The sequence below is a fragment of the Pogona vitticeps genome, chromosome 2, assembly GCF_051106095.1.
Source record: "Pogona vitticeps strain Pit_001003342236 chromosome 2, PviZW2.1, whole genome shotgun sequence".
Taxonomy (NCBI): domain Eukaryota; kingdom Metazoa; phylum Chordata; class Lepidosauria; order Squamata; family Agamidae; genus Pogona; species Pogona vitticeps.
The window spans coordinates 249,939,357-249,958,280 of NC_135784.1; the positions used below are offsets into that span (position 1 = coordinate 249,939,357).

At 40.9% G+C, this 18,924-nt stretch overlaps 1 protein-coding gene across 4 annotated transcripts in view; it reads left to right on the forward strand.

Annotated features, from left to right (window-relative positions):
* MARCHF3 (membrane associated ring-CH-type finger 3) overlaps positions 1 to 18,924 on the forward strand; it is a 180,933-nt gene that overhangs the window by 100,842 nt on the left and 61,167 nt on the right. For all 4 annotated transcript variants that reach the window (XM_078386218.1, XM_072992399.2, XM_020790680.3 and 1 more), the window contains 2 exons: positions 3,398 to 3,641; positions 8,396 to 8,600. In XM_078386218.1, the coding sequence (XP_078242344.1) occupies positions 3,454 to 3,641; positions 8,396 to 8,600 (393 nt within the window). In that variant the 5' untranslated portion in view covers positions 3,398 to 3,453. The remainder of the gene's footprint in view (positions 1 to 3,397; positions 3,642 to 8,395; positions 8,601 to 18,924) is intronic.

The window sequence follows — 18,924 nt, forward strand, 5'->3', positions numbered from 1 at the left end:
TGCGCTATACAGTTCCTGCCGCTGCTAATTTTTTAAAAACATATGTCTAGAAGCCTAGTGTTCATCTAGTATTTCTCATTTTGTTGACAGATGGCTTTCAGAAATCAGAATAATTAGAAATCAGGGTGTTGCAGATAAAGTGCTGAGATTTGACCTGCTTGCAAATGTCATGTCAGCCATGAACTTACTCAGCAGCCTTGGCTAAACTGCTTGCTCTTGCTCTCTTCCCCCTCCTCTCCCCCAACTCTATCATCTGCATAATGGGAATAAGAGTGATATTGATTTACCACAGATTCTAAATCTTTGTCAGTAACAAAGTACAGTACTATATCAATGGAAACTAGCAGTTATTCCTGTGTTTAAAATTATGATATCAAGTTGGTGGGCGTGGGTGTGTTTCAACATACTGTACTATGTGGCATCAGAGCAGCCAACTTTTTAAACAATGAGTATCTACTAAAACTAGCAGTTTGGTGCTTTGTCATATATTGTATTGTCAACTGCATTGTTGGGTGGCAAAGTAACACTCGTTCAGACTCCTCAACTGGCTGATGGATGCCTTTGTAAAGGCATGGATGGTCACTTTATACAGAATTATAATCTTGCTGCTGTCTATAATGAGGTCAGTGAAGCGGCAAGCAAGGAAATGTATAATTCTGTAGCATGGGTCTGTAAGCACAGCACTGTCTAGGCTATTTAAGTTTAATGAGGCAGCTACTGTGCTGCTGCATACTCTCGTTGAACAGTCTCAGCATGTATTTCAAAACTAAAATGTAGCTCATAATCATGTCCCTGCGCGCACTCCTTTGAGATACTGTTGTTTCTGTTCTCATAAGTCTGCATTCTTCCACGTCTCTTTGTGTGCTAATGGTATTAGAATTAACCATGTGCTTCATTTTCTTTGTAAATCTGGATCGCCGTGCCATTCCTTTTCTTCCTTGTTCTGTGAGCAATGGGATTGCTCTGAAGTAGCGCAGAGGCAGTATGCATGCAAGGAAGTTAAAATAATCACCACAATGGTGTGGGTTTCTAACCATTCCTTCCTATTTTTGAAAAAAGAAAAAGAATAAAAACACAAACTCCAGCACTGTGGTTCATGCTGTATGTATGGTCAAAACAGTTCTCAATCAGATATTGGGCAAACTTTGGGAAATGCAGTCTTGTACCAATTGATGACCGAATTGCAGACTAAATGGGTAATTAAACATTAGCCAACTAGCAAGTAGTGCAACAGTGATGAGTTATTTGGGTGGTATCTAGTGTCATGTAGTGTGTTCTGCATACTACCTCAGTGGTGTCAGCCAGTGAAGTCAACCTGCTAAGGCATGCAGAAACCCGAAGTACGTATTGTTTCTTACAACTTGCATGGTACTGCAAGACGGAGAAGTGGAAAGCTCAGAGGTACTGTTTTCTGTCACCATCTCTGAAGTCATAGGCATGTTAGCAAAAGAAAAGAAAGAAGGAAATATAGGGAAATAGATTTTGAACTACAAAAGCTCACATGGAATTAATGTGTTACAATATTTTTCCTTTCCCCCCTCATTTCCATTATTGCATGTTTCTACCCTTAGTGGCCTGGCATGCTCTGGTCCATGGGGTCACGAAGAGTCTGACACGACTAAACGACAACGACCCTTAGTGGGGGGTTGCTTATGGAAAAAGGAAAGGGGGGGTGCCACCCCACCCTGCTTAGTCCAGCAGAGGGGCCCTTAGTATGGCAAATAGACTCTCAGAAGGAGAAACAGAGTCAAGATTTTATTCTATTGCTATGTACATTTTAAAGGACTCTTTTAAAAAAGTCACACAGTGCAATTTTTTTAAAAAGAAGGAAGCCAGAAAAAAAGGGGGGATGCAGAAGGGAACCAAAATGCCCTTTCTGTGTTGAAAAATGGTGCCCACGAAAGAATTAGGTAACCTTCTCCAAGGAACAGCAGAAGCACTCACAGTGGGGTTTGAAAAAAATATTCAAATTTTTTAAAAAATCTGAAACAGGTTGTTTATACACACACAAACCAAAACATGAAGGAAATAATAGATACCTCCATCTAAAAAATCCCAAAACAAAATAAAAAAGTTTTCCTGTTCATATAATTTCTGGAAGCATTACTCCAGACACTTATCTTCTCTCCCTCCCTCCCTCCCTCCCTCTCTCTCTCTCTTTCTCTCTCTCTCTCTCTCTCTCTCACACACACACACACACACACACACACACACACACACACACACACACACACCTCTTTCTTGTTTCACCTGAACTTTCTGCTTGTTTCTGATCAAAACTTGGGAATCCAGTCATTAATTGTTGAATAAATAAAATAATAAACAGGGAAACAGATATAGTTCTTTGTTCACACCTGCAGAGCAGCCTCTCACCACCTGGTACTCTGCAGATGTCTTGGACATCAACTGGCCGAAGCTGCTGAGAGCTGCGTCCAGCACTTCTGGGAGAGAACAGGTTGCCAAGAGCACTCTGAGGTCAAAAGATGGTGCTGGACTGCCACTAGTGCTCTGATTGCGGGCATGTGTGGAACCGATAAATTACTTCCACAAATTAGGAGAAGAAAAAGTAGCATACAAAAACTTATAAAATAAGATTTTGTTTCTCCACCTTTCTCTTTAACCTCATCTTGCAACATAGATTGTGACAGAATGTGGCTAACACCAGGACTCAGTGTCAAAGAAACCCTGTGCCGTTAAATATTGGGTTTAGTGTTGTGCTCCACGCTTGATGATGTAATGCACTTAGCAATGATGGATAATTTCCTCAGAAGGATTCCATGCTTTATTGTCTACTTTCTCACGAAAGGCACAACTTTGTTTATGGAGAAAGGCTATGACAGAGTTGAAGTGTGATCACAAAACTAGATGTCTTCCACTGTGTAACTAGCATGAAGTGTGTGTGTGTGCATGTGTGGGGTGTGTGTGAAACAGACAAAAGGTTTCAGTCTTTCCATTTAACACCGAGGGATTAAAATCTGTGGAGAGAAGCAAAGAAAGAAAATTGCTTTTAAAGATATAGATATATTTATACAGTTGACAGAAATGCAATTTCTCAAACCCTTACAATTTTAAGGCTAATCATCCCCAGCTCTAGCAGCGGCTAGTTGTTGTTGTGGTTGTTTTCCTTTTCAAGGGGAGAAAAATCTCTCATTTTCAAAGAGAATCAATAAGACAGTCTTGTACATTGAGGTGCTTGCTGCATTGTTATTAACAAGCAGTGGTTCCCCCCACCCCTTTTGCGTTAAAAAAAAGAAAACTGTAACAAGAAATGGTGCTATTTGGACTGTGCTGAATTGGAATGATAAAGAAGCCGGTGGTGGCTTGTTATATATATATTGCCGACATTCACTCTGAGCAGCCCTGTCTTCAATAAATTGTTTTCTAATCTTTTTCCTAGATGGAAATCCTGTATGAATGTGGAAGCCATTAGCAGAGTAATTGCTGTCTGTTACCATGACAACCAGCCGCTGCAGTCACCTGCCCGAAGTCTTACCAGACTGCACCAGCTCCACAGCTCCGGTGGTAAAGACTGTGGAGGACTGTAGCAACCTTGTGAATGGACAGCCGCAGTATGTCATGCAAGTTTCGGCCAAGGACGGGCAGCTGCTGTCAACGGTAGTACGGACTCTTGCCACACAGAGGTACAGTAGTGCCAAAGCCACGGGAAGGGCAGATTTGCTCATTAAAGTGTATTGGGAAGAAAGTGCTGAGACGAGACGGGATGGAATGATAGATATTGAGCCTGCACGATCAGACACGGGTCTTTATTTTCGAAACTAAGTTAAATCCTGTCTGTTTCAGTGACAACTGAAACTCGGTTAGAAGCGGCCGTTCTGCACCTTCACTTTTCTAGACAGGAAGTCCGGCTCGCTTGACGGACTCCATGCGCAGAGATTGGTCACTTACGTATTCCCTCTTTTGAGTTTGTAATTAAATTGGTGTGCTCCTTATAACTTAGTAATTGTTGCTTGTGATTAGATTTGGTTGGTGTTCTGGCTGCATGCAAGGAAAGCAGATGAGAAAGGAAAGCTGTTAGGATGTGCCGGGGGCGACGTGTATAAGAGGAAACAAATTCTTCAGCTTCGGAGAAGAAAACTTCAGGAGTGACATTCTGCTGACTTGTGTGTACTGCTCCTTGCCTCCTAATGACAGCCATTGTGCTGTTGAGCCCTGCTGTGTCTGTGTGTAGTTCTGTGTTTGAGAAAATCCCTAAAATCCTCTTTTATACATTGCATGGACTGTGGAGAGTATGAAAGACTTTTCCTTTCCCTCTTCACCAGCTGGCAGATATATTTCCGAAGTATGGGCACAAACTCTGCTTTTCCCGTGCATGTTGGAAGGAGCAGGTCTCAGCAGTGGTGTCGCATGAGATTTTTCACAGCTGACAGACAGCAGTTTGTCGCGGCACAACAAACCTTCTCTCTCTCTCTCTTGTACAGTTAAAAAATATCTAATTCTTCAGCAACCTTATTAGCAAGTTTAGTCAGCAGTCAGCCAGTGCATGTCCGCAAAAATGCCTTGGAGGAAAAAAGACGTGTAATTGGGGAGAAAGTTATTTTTTTTTCAAAGTGGCAATCCACTTATGAGTTTGGTTTGGTTTGTTTTTTTAAAGAACTATGTCCTGGTTTTGATATAGATTTTCTTTACAATAGTGGCTGTTGTACTGGGAACTTCTACAGGGAGTTCATAGCTTTAAACGAAAGTTAGATATTTCAAACTTCCACTTCAATCATGTTGTTAAATTGATAGGTTCATATGTTCATGGTGAAATACATCCTTTTTTGCAACAAGGATGGTTATGGTTTGAAAAACATGTATATGTTTATCTATCTGTTCGTGGCATTTGTGTCCTGCTGTTTCTCCAGGGAAATATGAGTAATATATATGACATGTCGTACAACATTCACAGGAGAGGTTAGTTAGTCTGGAAGACAATGCTTTGAGCAAAAGCTGCCCTAAGAGATCCATGGTCAAGAGGAAGTTTGATCTTCAGACCCAACACCATTTCCCAAACCAGCAGCTCTCCAGCTGCATTGAACTATTACTTCCATTGGGCTCAGCTGAGCAAGACCATGGGTATGACAGGAATTGTCATTCAAAATATCTGCAAGACCCAGGCTGGGAAAGACTGTGGTACATTATACTGCCTGCAAACTGAATACAATATTGGATTCCTGAGCTAATGCTGTTTGGTGTACCCTACCTTGAGTTGGTGGGTGATAACATCAAGAGGTACATATGAGCAATAAATAAATCTGGGATTGCAAATATGCTAGATGAGTAAAAAATAATCCTGATTTATATCTGAGGTGCCAAAGAATGTCATGTTTAAGAAGGAAAATAGATGGACATGCTGGGATAGAAATATGCAGATACAGAGGCTGTCTCCGTAACTTGCAATGTGAGGAGTTAAATCAGACCTCTTGTGTTCCAGTTGTTATACGGGAAGGGGACAAAACAGACCATGCCTGTCATCTGTAAAATCTGTCTTACTGCACTTCAGAAATTAGGAATTTAACTAGGAAGGCATACTGCTAATGTGAATTTCCAGACCTCTTCTCTTACCCATAAAGGCCTCTCAAAAGCATGCTCAGACCAAAACTAGCAAGATCCCAGTCAGAAAGCAAGAGGAACACCTTGTGCATGAAACCTTAGCTTTATTTTATTTTATTTTATTTTATTTTATTTTATTTATTTATTTATTTATTTATTTATTTATTTATTTATTTATTTATTTATTTATTTATTTATCTCTCCTAAGACCATCTTCTTTCATTTTATTGCTTTTCAGGAACCCTTTCCTAAATTTGTAAAGACCTATAGGAGCACAAGGAGCAAGAAAAGCAACTGATCACATTTTTTTTTTAAAAAAAAAGATAGTCAATGAATCAAAGTGGCGGCGGCTGAGCCAGTCACTTTCCCTTCTGTGTACCTTTCAGCTTCATTAAGGATAACCCTTCCTTCCTTTGCAGGACACTGCTCTTTGCAAAGGCAATCACCTCTGCTACTTGATGCCTATTGGAGAACTACTTTGTAGGGAGTGCAGCTATTTCTGTGGAAAGCTAAATCCAACGGAAGACAAAGAAAACCTGAAGAGCAGGTTGGGCCCTTACGTATGCTTGGCCCAGGAAAATGGCATGGATAGAAACTGGTGCCATGTGGAAGAGCTAGAGTGGTGTTGTGGTTATAGTGGGAGACTAGGATTCTGGGGACCCAGGTTCAAATCCAAGTGGGCCGTGTAGCTCACTGGTAGTAACCTTGGACCAGCCTCATCCTCATAGGGTTGTTATGAGGATAACATGGGGAGGTGAGTCATTAACGCTGCTTTGAGCTGTTTGGGTGAAATGGGGGACATAAATGTAGCAAATAATAAATAATTATAAGACAAATGGCTATGGTATAATAGAGGAAGGAAGTTAGGGAAGTTATGGAAGTTAGGGGTCTAGCCACAAAAGTTATGCCATGAAATACATTTTTTTATTCTTGACAGAATGTGGACTGGAAAACAAGTTTATGTTTCCATCTTGGTCTGCCATATGTACAGTTTGTTCCTACAATATCTATCACAGAAAACCTCTCACTGTCAGTTGGAAGATGGATGATGTGTCAAAGAGGATATATATAATGCCATTTTTAAGGGGCACAACAATAGAATTCACTTAATAGTGTTTGGTTATGTCTAGTATAACTTTGAAGATGATCTTCTTGAATAACTTTGCAATAATTAGAATGAACTCAGTGATGGGGGAAAAGGCTAAAAAGAAAAAGAAGGCTGAGTGTGCCTAGGATTGTGTGCCATAAATACACTTGAAAAGAGAGAATGACTGAGAAGGGCATGAAAACCAATGTCTGTAAGTGATCCAATTTTAAAAAGGCATGAGATTGAAACCGAGCCTGGGAAGTTACCTTTTGAGAGTAATTTGTTGTTATTTTACACACACCCTGAAGGAAGCACATTAATATTCTCCTACAAAAGTTTCTTCAGTATCTTCCTGGATTACCAGTTACGTTGCTAATTTCTTTTCTGGGTTCTTTAGCCGCCTAGAGTGGTCTTAACCGACCAGATAGGCGGGATATAAATAAAATAAATAAATAAATAAAATATTCCATCTAAACTGATAAGAAAATAGCTTCCATTTTGCAGAAGAAAATCTTTCTTAAAATAACCACAGAAAATCATTTTAGTTCCCAAAATCTTAACAAGAAACAGTAATAAGTAAATGTTACTCATCATAGTGGAAAAGTAACAACATTACCAGTTGTTGATGCCCTAGTAACTCCCAAAATAACAGGTAACAGAGAATGTTACCATTTATAATTTAAAAAAAAAATCCAAGCTCTAGAACAGTGGTTCTTAACCTTTGTTACTCAGGTGTTTTTGAACTGCAACTCCCAGAAACCTCAGCCAGCAGAGCTGATGGTGAAGGCTTCTGGGAGTTCCAGTCCAAAAACATCTGAGTAACAAAGGTTAAGAACCAATGCTCTAGAAGGTGATTTCTAAAGCAAAACAGCCTCTGTAAACTGGTCATCTGTTTAGAGAACCTCATTGATCTCTAAGGGTTTTCTCTTTCTTTTTCTCTGTTCTTTTAAAATCTTACAAGTCTCATGCAGCCTGTTATGATTGTGAAGTTCCTCTAGCTGCAGTTCAGTCCAGCCAAAAGATCAATCCAGAGGCAAAAACAGAGCACAGAAAGGAGAGGGAGAATAGACTAGCAAATGTGCAGAAATGCTGGGAAAGCACAGGCATCATCATCATGTAAAAAAGCCAGGGTGTTGACAGATAATGAAATCACCAAGATTAGTCTAAAACTATCCTGGAATTATAGAAGCCAGAGCAACCCATCTCTTTCATGAAGACAGGACCTTGCACAGTGAGGCCATCACCCTTTCAGGACCTGTTGCTGCATACAAATCCTGAAGCCACAGTGGGCCTGAACATCTCTCAGCCTAGTGGAAATAGAGTGCACTCCTTTCCTGGAACCTAGTCGGATAGCACAATGTGCTGCTATCACTGCATCAGAGCTGAGGCAGTTAGAACAAAGAGACTCGGAAAACCCACCCTTCTGGACAAGTCTGTGCTTCAAAATTTGTTATATAGTTGGTGCCTCATCAGGTTCTCTAATAGGACCTGCGAATTTGCATTACTCTAGTGTGGTGCTTGGTTGGCTTCCCTGATTGAATCATTTTGAAGAATGAAGTTAGCCTTGCTAACTCCTCTGCTTTCGTTACACTAGTTTCTGTGTTGTGGCGTACTGTCAAAAGACATTGTTATAAGGGAATCCATTTGAGCTGATGGATTTAGCTTTATATGATTGTGCTGGATCCAATGATTCTGGGGTTTCCCCCATTGTGCGAACCCGGTCCTAACCCAGAACTTTTCTTTCTTGTACTGTAGTCCTTTCAATGACCGACCAATGTGCAGGATTTGCCACGAAGGCAGCAGTCAAGAAGACTTGCTTTCTCCCTGTGAATGTACAGGAACCCTGGGGACTATTCATCGCAGCTGCCTGGAGCATTGGCTGTCATCTTCGAATACCACTTACTGTGAACTCTGCCACTTCAGGTTTGCAGTAGAGCGCAAACCGAGGCCGTTGGTCGAGGTCAGTAAATGGGGCATGTCCTCAAAACTTGGCTTTAATTATGTATGTTTTTACAACAGGATCACAACAGCTTTGCAGCTTCGATGAAGCAAAAGAAAAGCAATGCATTTGGTGTGTTCAGAAGCAGGGAGGGAAGAACAGAAGGGCAGCAGGAGGGCAGCAGTAATTAAAACTTCCATATTTCTGCAAAGGACCTGAACGAGAAAAGTACAATTGATGGTTTGGTTTCTTTATAGAAAAAGCCCTCACCAGCAAATCCTTAAGTTTACATAAGGGTACAGTTTGATTTGTTAAACATATCTGGAAAGAAAAGAAAATCTCCAGGACATGAGAAATTCTTATTAGTGTGAATTGTAAACAAAGAGCAAATATTTCTTTTGACAAATATTCCATAGGCAGATTTGTTTGTTTGTGTGCATGTGTGTGCATGTGTCTGATTCTTATTTTTATATATTGTTAGTTGATCTGTCACTTTGTAGGTACTAGGCATGTCAGTCAATTATTTCCTTTTAGTTGTTTACAATTTGGTTTGTGGATGTAACTATTTCACATTTTGCTGCTTTTAGCTATAACAAGATCTTTTCTTGGTAGCACCAATTTTCTTTTCTTCTTAAATAATATAGTGCTTTTTTATTTTATATATGTAGAGTGAACATAAAATAGTGATGATTAAAGTTTTGAAAAAAATACTATTTTGCCATCAGTTATAAAAAGTTAGTTGTGAAGTGGACAACGTAAAAATAACTTCAATCATAACTTTATGTGGGCAACCATCTGTAACCGAACTGCTGCAGTAAAAACTTCATTGTCATCATTTTCCAAAAAGGCATGTGATTTTCTTGCCCTTTCTCTCTCTCTACTTCTCCTTCATTGACTACGCAAAAGCCTTTGACTGTGTGGACCACAGCAAACTGTGGCAAGTTCTTAAAGAAATGGGGGTGCCTGACCACTTTATCAGGTCCTGAAGCTGAGGCTCCAATACCTTGGCCACCTCATGAGAAGAGAAGACTCCCTGGAAAAGACCCTGATGTTGGGAAAGTGTGAGGGCAAGAGGAGAAAGGGACGACAGAGGACGAGGTGGTTAGACAGTGTCATCAAAGCTACCAACATGAATTTGTCCAAACTCTGGGAGGCAGTGGTAGACAGGAGGGCCTGGCGTGCTCTGGTCCATGAGGTTACGAAGAGCCAGACATGACTGAATGATTAAGTAACAACAAAAAGGATCCACCTAAGTCCATGAGAGTTTCATCCATTGAGCATTGCTTAAGGAAAATGCCCCATCCAGTAAGTGCCATTAGCACAGAAGGTTCAGTCTCCTGCTCATGCAGGGAACTAACAAGAAGCTTGACTTCTTGCATATATTATTTTACATGCAGAACTATTCCTTTGTCTGAAATGATGTGAAAAGACCAGCCTTCTTATGCTGAGGCTCTGCACATGCATCAGAGCAAAGCATGCTAGATTGTACAAAGTATAATTGTTCAATATGAAATACAGATATTCTAATTGTAACCCAAACATCTGCTGTTCAAGGAGTTTTACCTTGGACTATCGTACAGTACTTAATTCATTTGTTTCATTTTGTTTCTATCCCGCCGTTTTTCCAAGGAGTGCCTTTCTGTTGTCTTCCCCATTTGATCCTCAAAACAACGTGTGTGGCAGATCAGGTTGAGAGGGAGTGACTAGCCTAGCATTATCCAGTGAGGTTCATGAGTGTGTGGTTCCCTAGCTCCTCTCTGAGAAAGGGGATGTCAAAGGAGCCTGTGGCGTTGGTGATCACCTTGCAGGAGAACAGCTGGTGCAGTTAACTAGAGCTTTATTTTGGAACCCGATGTAGGTGGCTCACTGACTGTAATGGGATGTTTCAGCACTTTCTACCTCCCATGATCCTGTTTTTTCCAACAGGGTGGTTAAACTTCACCTTCTGCTGGTCCTCTCCAAAACCCATAGTGTGGTTTCTAACACCTCAGATTTCTAGTGACCAAGCCTTTTCTTGTGCTAATCTTTCGCATTGTGGCCTTACTCCAGCTGACACAGTCTCTTAACTTGCTGTTCACATTGCCAGTGATACAACTGAGCAGAGTGGGAGCTGACATAGGTGGAGTTGGGGGGAATAGTGCCGGAGCAGGTCCAGGCTGGCCCACTGCAAATTCAGCCTCTGGCAGATCTGGGAGGTTTTGTGTCTCTCCATGGTAGATCTGTCTGGCACCAGTCTTGGGGCAAGATGTTCTTCAGCTACATCGGTATAGCTGCTATGGTAGAGGACTTCCTGGCCCCATGGGCCTTCGAACCGCTTTGGAGCAGAGCTTCACATGTCCTCCGCCTTCTGTTTTTTGCCACTTGCCCTTTGCTTCTCTCTCTTAATAGCTTCCCCTCCTCTCCTTCCCAAAGGTTCTTCTCTTGTCCTGCCTCCAGGCACCGCTGGTTCCCATGCAGCCATATAAATGTTTCCAAGCAATGTGCCTGTCCTTCCTTGGTAGAACCCTGGCAATGGATGCCAAGCATAACCTTCTTTCTCACAAGTAGCCCAAGGGGTTGTGGAAGGTACCAAGATTGACTCCTGCCCTGGACACTCTCACACCGAGTCACTGAGGAGTACTTTGATTTCCCTAATCCAACACTAACCCCTGCACAGCGTTGTTTATTTGGTTAGAAAAAACTGTAAGCGTAACACTTGTAAGATCTAGATGATGCCACCAACATTGACTTGCTGCCAAAGGCTACTCACTGTTTATTTTGGTTTTTCTATATAGGCCTCTGTGAAATAGCCTGTTATCCCAAACATCCTCACAGTGACTGTATACAGCAGGACTCAGGCTTGTGGGACCTTGTTGGACTCTGCTAGTGCCTTGTCACTCCCATTATGGCAGGAAATGCTCAGGGGAGAGCAAATGAGACCCACTGAGTCAATAATCTCAAGCTTACTCGGTGTTTTTTTCCAGTAGTCTCTGTGAAGAGTGAAGGGGCCCCAGCTTGAGTGGCAAAAGCAGCAACCAAGTGGGACCATGGCAAAGAGACAAAAATATTCAAGCAGGTAGCAGCAAAAGTTAAAACCAAGAGTATCGGGGAACCTTGAGGACTAGCATGTTTTATTCAGCGTAAGCTTCTGTGGACTCCTGACCAGGTCCTCAGATGCTTTGATTTGTCTGCTGTTCTGGCTGCTCCCTCAAAGGGCAGCTTGTTCTGATACCATTAGATTTGACAAAACTGTCTGGCACCCTATGAATTAAAACCCTACTTGACATGAGGTTTTGATCTGAATGAGCAGCTTAGTTTAGGTAATAAGCCTGTGACGTTGATGGACATATCTGTATAAATCAAATCCAAAAATCTACACATTTAATTATCCCTAATTATGACACTTTCAAGAATGGCAAGAACTATCACTGCTGCTACCACTGCTCCACCTGACACCACCTATAAATCTGCTAAGATTTAAAAATGGCCACAATATTGTGCTGATTAAATAGATTTCAGAGCCCAGTTTATTTCAGTTACACCTTTGGGATTGGCTGCTCATGGAAACAATCTCCACACAAATAGAAAATGACATTTTTTGAGAAATAATAGAGGCTGGATATGTTGAAACTGAGAGCTAAGCCTCCCAGGTTTTGAGGAAGCTTTGCAGTTTCATCATTCTGTGGTGAAATGAATATTTCTTTTGACCAAAAAGGAAGAAAACAAAGAAAACAGATGTTTTTGTTTTGACTAGAGGTAAAAATGAGACCTTGCTGTAAATAAATTCAGGAACTTACTTCACAATACTAATAATTTTTTAATGCTAACTTCTCCATTTCCCCCCCTGATCAGGCTTTATTTGATGATTTAAGACCTTTGTGAAGGTCTTAAACCATTAAAAAATTCCAATTTTATTTTTACTTTGTTTTCAGCTATAATTTGTGAAACAAGTCCTTGTTTATATCTAAACTGCCTCCCAGTGCAGCAGATCACAACCATTGTTGCTGGAAAGAAAAGCAATAGACTACGGCTTAAAGGCAGAGAGGTGCTGCTGGTCAGTAGAAAGTCTAATTCAGATATTGAGAATCAATGTGTTCTGGAAGTGGATGTACTCATCCTGGATGGCCAGGTCTATAATATGGGAGTACTCGTTGGCTCTGCATTGTCTCTTGGCCGCCAGGTGGCAATGGTGGTGAAGAGTGCTTTTGCACAACTCAGCCTAGTGCACCAAGTAGCAAATGACCTCAGCCAACTTGACCTTGCAACAGTTATCCATGCTTTAGTGAAGTTAAGTTTTGGTTACTGGGGTCGCCTCTGAAGAGAGTGCAGAAGCTTCAGCTTGTGCAATATACACCACCTAAGCTACTTAGTGGTGCAGTGTATCAAGATGATATGGCTCCAATGAAGGACCTACTGTACATTGGTTGCCAGTTACCCAATTCAAGATGTTTGTTTCAGCCTTTAAAAACCTAAATGGCTTGGAGCCTGGCTGCCTATAGGACCACTTACCTCATTGTAAACCTTTCTAAGTGTTAAGGTATCCTGGAAAAACTAGGGTTGCCAGATGTCCGGCAAAAGGAGGACATGTCCTTTAGCCTAATGTCCTCTGTCCGGCAGGCAAAGCTAAAACCTTAAAAATGTCTGGCTTTTGTAATATTATGACATTACAAAACATTATGTTATAATTTTGGATGGGAGGGGGAGAGGTGGAAGGTGGAAAGCAGTCTCTGATGGAGTCGCAATCTAAGACACCACTTTGGTGTCACCACACCCACATGGAGCCTTTGCTTCTGGAGGTGACTTCCTGCTTCATTTTGAGCAAGCTGCATGTAAAGATTAGCAAGGAAAAGAGAACAAGATACACACACACACACACACACACACACCACGAGTGAGAAGGAACAGGCAAAACAAAAGGAGATAGGATAGGATCTTTTTTTAAAAAAGGGGGGGAAAGTTTGTGGGTTTACTTGAGCAAGTAGCAGGAGTCGAGAAAGGAGAGACGGCAGGAGCGGCTGGAAAAGATTGAGGAAGGCTGGCAAAGAAGAAGTGAAGCTGCAGGGAAGGGGAGCCAGAGCAAGAGCAGGGCTCTGCCGCAGGCGCCTGCCAGAGAAAGAGGGAGAGGGAGAAGAGGCGGCAGCCGCGGCTGCAGCAAAACGAGGCGGGATCGAAAGAGGAACCTTCTCACAGAGCTCGCCTCGGCGCAAGTGAAAGAGCAACAACAGCAGGTGCTGGGATATGTCGTGCAATTAATAAAGATTATAAGGTAATAATTGTACAATTGGCTGTTTAAATAATGTTTTTGGTATTTGGAAAAAAAGCCTCCATTGAATTTATTTTTAACATGTCTGTTTCTTGGTTGGTTCACTAAGAGACATTTATTGGCAGCTATTGTAATAAAATTGTATTGATTTGGGGTTTAATCTGGAACAATTCAAATGAAACATTCAATACGTCCTCCTCTGTCGTCTTTTTTATCTTTTTACAGTATGTCCTCCTTTTGGTACCCATCTATCTGGCAACCCTAGGAAAGACCCTCTTCAGAATACTAGCATTTGCAAATGGCCACTTGACAGGCACATGGGAAGGAGCTCGTTTCCCCATTGCTCCCAGAGTGTGGAATGCACTTCTCCCAGAGTTGTGATTGGCTTCCATGCTAATTACTTCTAGGCAAACTCTGTGCTACTTCAAACTGGCCTTTTAAAACTTTTTACCAGACATGGGATAATCGTATTCATATCTTCAGGGATACGAATATGAATATTGGCACCATCAGTGCCAGCAGAAACCGAACCCTCCCCCTGGAACCCACCGATCCACTTACCACGCGGTATGTGCGGCCGTCGCCGGGCGCATAGCACCAATCGCAGAAGTAGCCTGGCTGGTGCTTACCTACCTCTCTACACAGCTGACCATTCCGATGAGGAGGCAGGATGATGAGTGTCCCCGCTCAGCTGCTGAGTGGTCAGCTGTATGAAGAGGCGGGGAAGCACCAGCCGAACTACTTCTACAATTGCTGCCATGTGACTGATGATGGCTGCAAACACCACACGGTGTTAAGTGGACTGGTGAGTTTTGTGGGGAGAGTTTGGTTTCCATTGGCACCTGTGGTGCCAGTATTCATATTCGTATCGCTTGGGATACAAATACGAATATTCCATATCTACTGTTTACTGTGCATTGTATTGACTTTAATGGGTTTATTAGGATATTTTGATCTTTTGTTCATCACTTTGTTTTCTCTTGCTTTTAATCTATTTTTCATTATAATTGTAACCTGTCTTGAACGCTATTCCATTAGTGGAAATAAGAGACAGAAATATAATCAATGTAATAAAAAAGTGTGTAAGTAAGGCTATAGTAAATAAGAACAAATGAAAACAAAAAGGTTACTGATCAATTCTATCCAGTTTTTAGTGTAACTAGTGATTTCCTATTTGAAGTACTTAAAAATTTTGTAATAATTTAAAAGATAGCATGACTGTCATATGCAGATTTTGCCACCATTTTTTTCCCACTGTACTTGTTTTAGTCTGTATGTACTAGTTTAAATATCTTACAGGACTGGTGAAGTTAGAAAACAGGCTTTTATTTTGGTCACAGCTTTTATTCAAGAGAAGTTGTCTAAGACCCGGCAGCGGTCCATGGCCTAGGTAGGACCAGGCCGCGGACACAGATTTCCTGACACCCCCCCATGAGTGCACACCATGCATGTGCATGTGAGTGCACTCTGCCCCTGAGGGCGCACAGTGCGCATGTGCACAAGCAGCCCTCCCACAAGCGCCATTGTGCGCATGCGCACGAACACGCTCCACCCTCTGCGGGCATGCCACAGCCCCACGAATGTGCTATGCCCCCCACAAGTGTGCCCCCCATCTGCGGTTTGGAAAAGGTTGGGGACCACTGCTGTAAGACATCCTTGTAGGACAGCGACACGAAAAGGAGAACAGACTCCTGTAGCTTTTCAGCCAAAACCTTCCCCATGTTTTACATAAGTGAAAGGGCAATTGTGCTATTCCCAGTGTTGTGCAGTTGGTAGAGTGACCTACTAGGTCACTCCTTAAATATCTCACTTACCTTGAAAGCCCTATTAGAGTCACTGTAAGTTGGTTCTGACTGGATGACACAGAATACACACACAAAGGCAATTGTGCTCTGTCTTCTCCCCTTTGGTCCGCTCTCCTTTGCATGATCAGTCATGTGACTGGATGTGCAACTAGTTTCACAATCAGTTCATGCCTAGTCACACAGAGGCAAGCCATCCTAAGGACACTTAGATTATCGCCCTGGTGCAATCACAAAAGTGAACAGGATTCTAGCCTAAGAGCATGACAGGAAATTCCAGTTGCGGAGGTTTGTCAGATCACACCACCTGCTGAAATTCTCTCTCTTGAACGAATATTTTTTTAAAATACATTTTATTAGTTTTTCACTCTATCTACATTTAATTTGTGCTTGTCAAACATTGTGCTACATGATCTGCTTACAGTTATTTGTTTTTTTACATCTCAGTATCTTCCCAATTGTCCCCCCAAATTCCAGACATCTTTCAAACATTCAAACCATTAATGTACGTACTTTGGTATATAATATTGGCTACTATCATAATATTACTTTCATAGTGTACAATATTCTCAAGATCTTGTAGTAACATACTTAATAAAAGTAGTTCCAGATCCATGCCCCAACCTTATATCTAGTTTAATTTACCTAAAAAGAAAACCCACTATATTACATCTTTACCCTGGTTAGTGCTCCCTTATTTCAATTTAATTCTCCTTTTTAATATAAAGGATATGCTCCTTTACAATTCCCAAAGTTAGATATATACATGCTTTTCAACATTAAGGGCCCCCTTCCTTTTTCCCCCTTTTTCATCTTTCTAAGTAATTCCCTCTCTTATTTCTCTTTTTTCACTTTTTGTTTCTGACTCTCTAAGCATTCTGCCATCTTTCATGCCCTCTGAAACCCTTTTGTGCATCTGATTTATCTCCACTAGATCTTTATGCACTTGGTCTATCTTCAATAGATCTTCCAGGCTTTTAAAAATCAATTTTGCTGATTCCACCCCCCTTGTCTTCCCTTAATACTCTCCTCAGATCCAAGATTGAAGTTGTTTCTCTTAGGTTTTCCCCATTAATTTCCTCCAGCTCCTCTTTTGATTGGCATACATCATCCGGCACACTCTCATTTCTTTTTTCGTTATTCCCTGTCTCTTGTTGACTATAATTTTTCTTCAGATATTCGTTGAATAATTTTGCCTCTTGGTAGTGGGATCTCACTATTTCTAGGATTGACTAATATTCTTAGACGAATATTAAAAGTACAGGAGCTCTACTCTTTTCCTCATCTGGCCCCTCTACCTGTTCATCTTCCTAATCCTCTGACCTTTCATGTATTCTCTTCCTCCTCAGAGCGGATCTTGGAAATTAGCGATGTCATTATTATTATTATTTTATATAAATTATTTATTTATAAATAAATAAAAATAATGTATATACACACTGCCCATCTAGCAGCCAGGGCCACTCTGGGTGGTTTACAACAAATAAACAAGCAACACAGTACCAAAATAATACAATATCAATACATTTCGGGCCACAAATCAGATATCATAAAGTGCAGTGAGGACAAAAATACAATACAATAAATTATAGTTAAAAGCATAAAAATTTAAAAGACAAGAAGCATGGCGGTGTGATGGATGATATATTTACGTGCACTGTTGTATCATGGAGTTGTTTGTTCAGGGAAGGCCTGCTTAAATAGCCAGGTTTTTAATAGCTTCCTGAATGTGCCCAGTGAAGGGGCAAGGCAGACGTCAGGTGGAAGAGAGTTCCATAGTTGTTGGGCTACTGTCGAAAAGGCCCGATTTCTAGTAGTTGTTTTCTGGGCCTCTCTCCAATTACCAAATTTATAGTACTTTTTACACCGATAAGCTGCAACAACATTCCTTTAAAAAATAACAACAGATAGCATCAATTTCTCCCCTCTTTGTAACAATTATTTTTTCTTATCACTTTTGGTGGGCTAAAAATGTTTTGGGGGCATTCTGAACCCCTCCCCCAAATTAGGCTATCTTCATATCCTTTCCAATTGATTCTTTTCCCTTCAAAAGATAACAGAAAAGCAAAGCCTAATTTAATTAGTTGCTTACCAATTTTGTAAGATTGGCACTCATTAACAACTTTTTTTGTTTATTTTTGTAATATGTGATGGTATTGTATGTTCAAAAACCTGACTTTTCATGTTCTTCCTTAAAGTGTAGATTTCTTTTTGAAAAGTCATTTAAATGAGGAATGTGGAACTTTCAGCCCTGACTCTGCATTGATTTTGTGCCTCATTCATGACAAAACAGGTGGGGTGCAGGCTTTTATTTATGGCCTCCTCCTCTCAATTTTTATCTTATCGCAGCATACACAGATCTCATTTGTTGAAGCAAGCACAGAGCATGGCTTTCTAAACGGCAGTCCGTTATTGTCAGTTCTTCATTATTTCACAGCTGAACTTTGGGTCTTTTAAACTTGTGGGACAATATTCCTAGAACGAAGTTGTGAGATCAGCTGTGTGTTTTATAATTGTGAGGAAATGGAAACCAGGAAATGACAGTTCAGATACAAAGCTCTGCATGATGTTTTGATCTTCCTTTTGATAAAAAGATGCATTTCCTTCCCTTCCCTTCCTTTTTTCTTTTCCTTTTTTGTTTTTTCACCGTAGTGAAAGAGATTAGTTTCTTTCATTTCTTTTTTCCTGTTAAACGAACGCAGTGCTATAGATAAGAATTGTGTGAGTAATATAAAAGAGACATGTTTCCTTCAGGCTGTAGACATTTTAACCAAATAGTAGGAAAGGAAATTCAGTTCTCACAGTATAAGGTATAAAAATGTAAAAATGTGACACAGTGGATAAGCATTTTGAAGGTGGATCTGTTTGCTATTTCATTGCACTATCAAAAGAAAACCTTTGAAATGTGCAACAATGACTGTGTGTGCTTTACCTATTGCTGCAGAAAGCTGCAGAGTTTAATGTCCTACAGTAAACTGTAGTGCACTAAAAAAAGGAATTGCAAAGCTTCTGTGTATGTGTTATGTGCCATCAGGTCGGAACCAACTTATAGTGACCCTAACAGGGCTTTCAAGATAAGCTGAAATACTTAAGAAGGTATGTTACCAATTCCACCCACTCCGCACATGAGTTTGCATGGCCAAATGGGAATTCAAACCTAGCTCTCCTGAGTCCTAGTCCATTTCACCACACGGGTATATTTGTGATAATTTTAACTTGTTTTAATACATCAACTCCACATAGATCTTGGCTGTCTTCTTTCACACCATCTCTTGGCCTTAGAAGTTACTGGCTCGGTTCA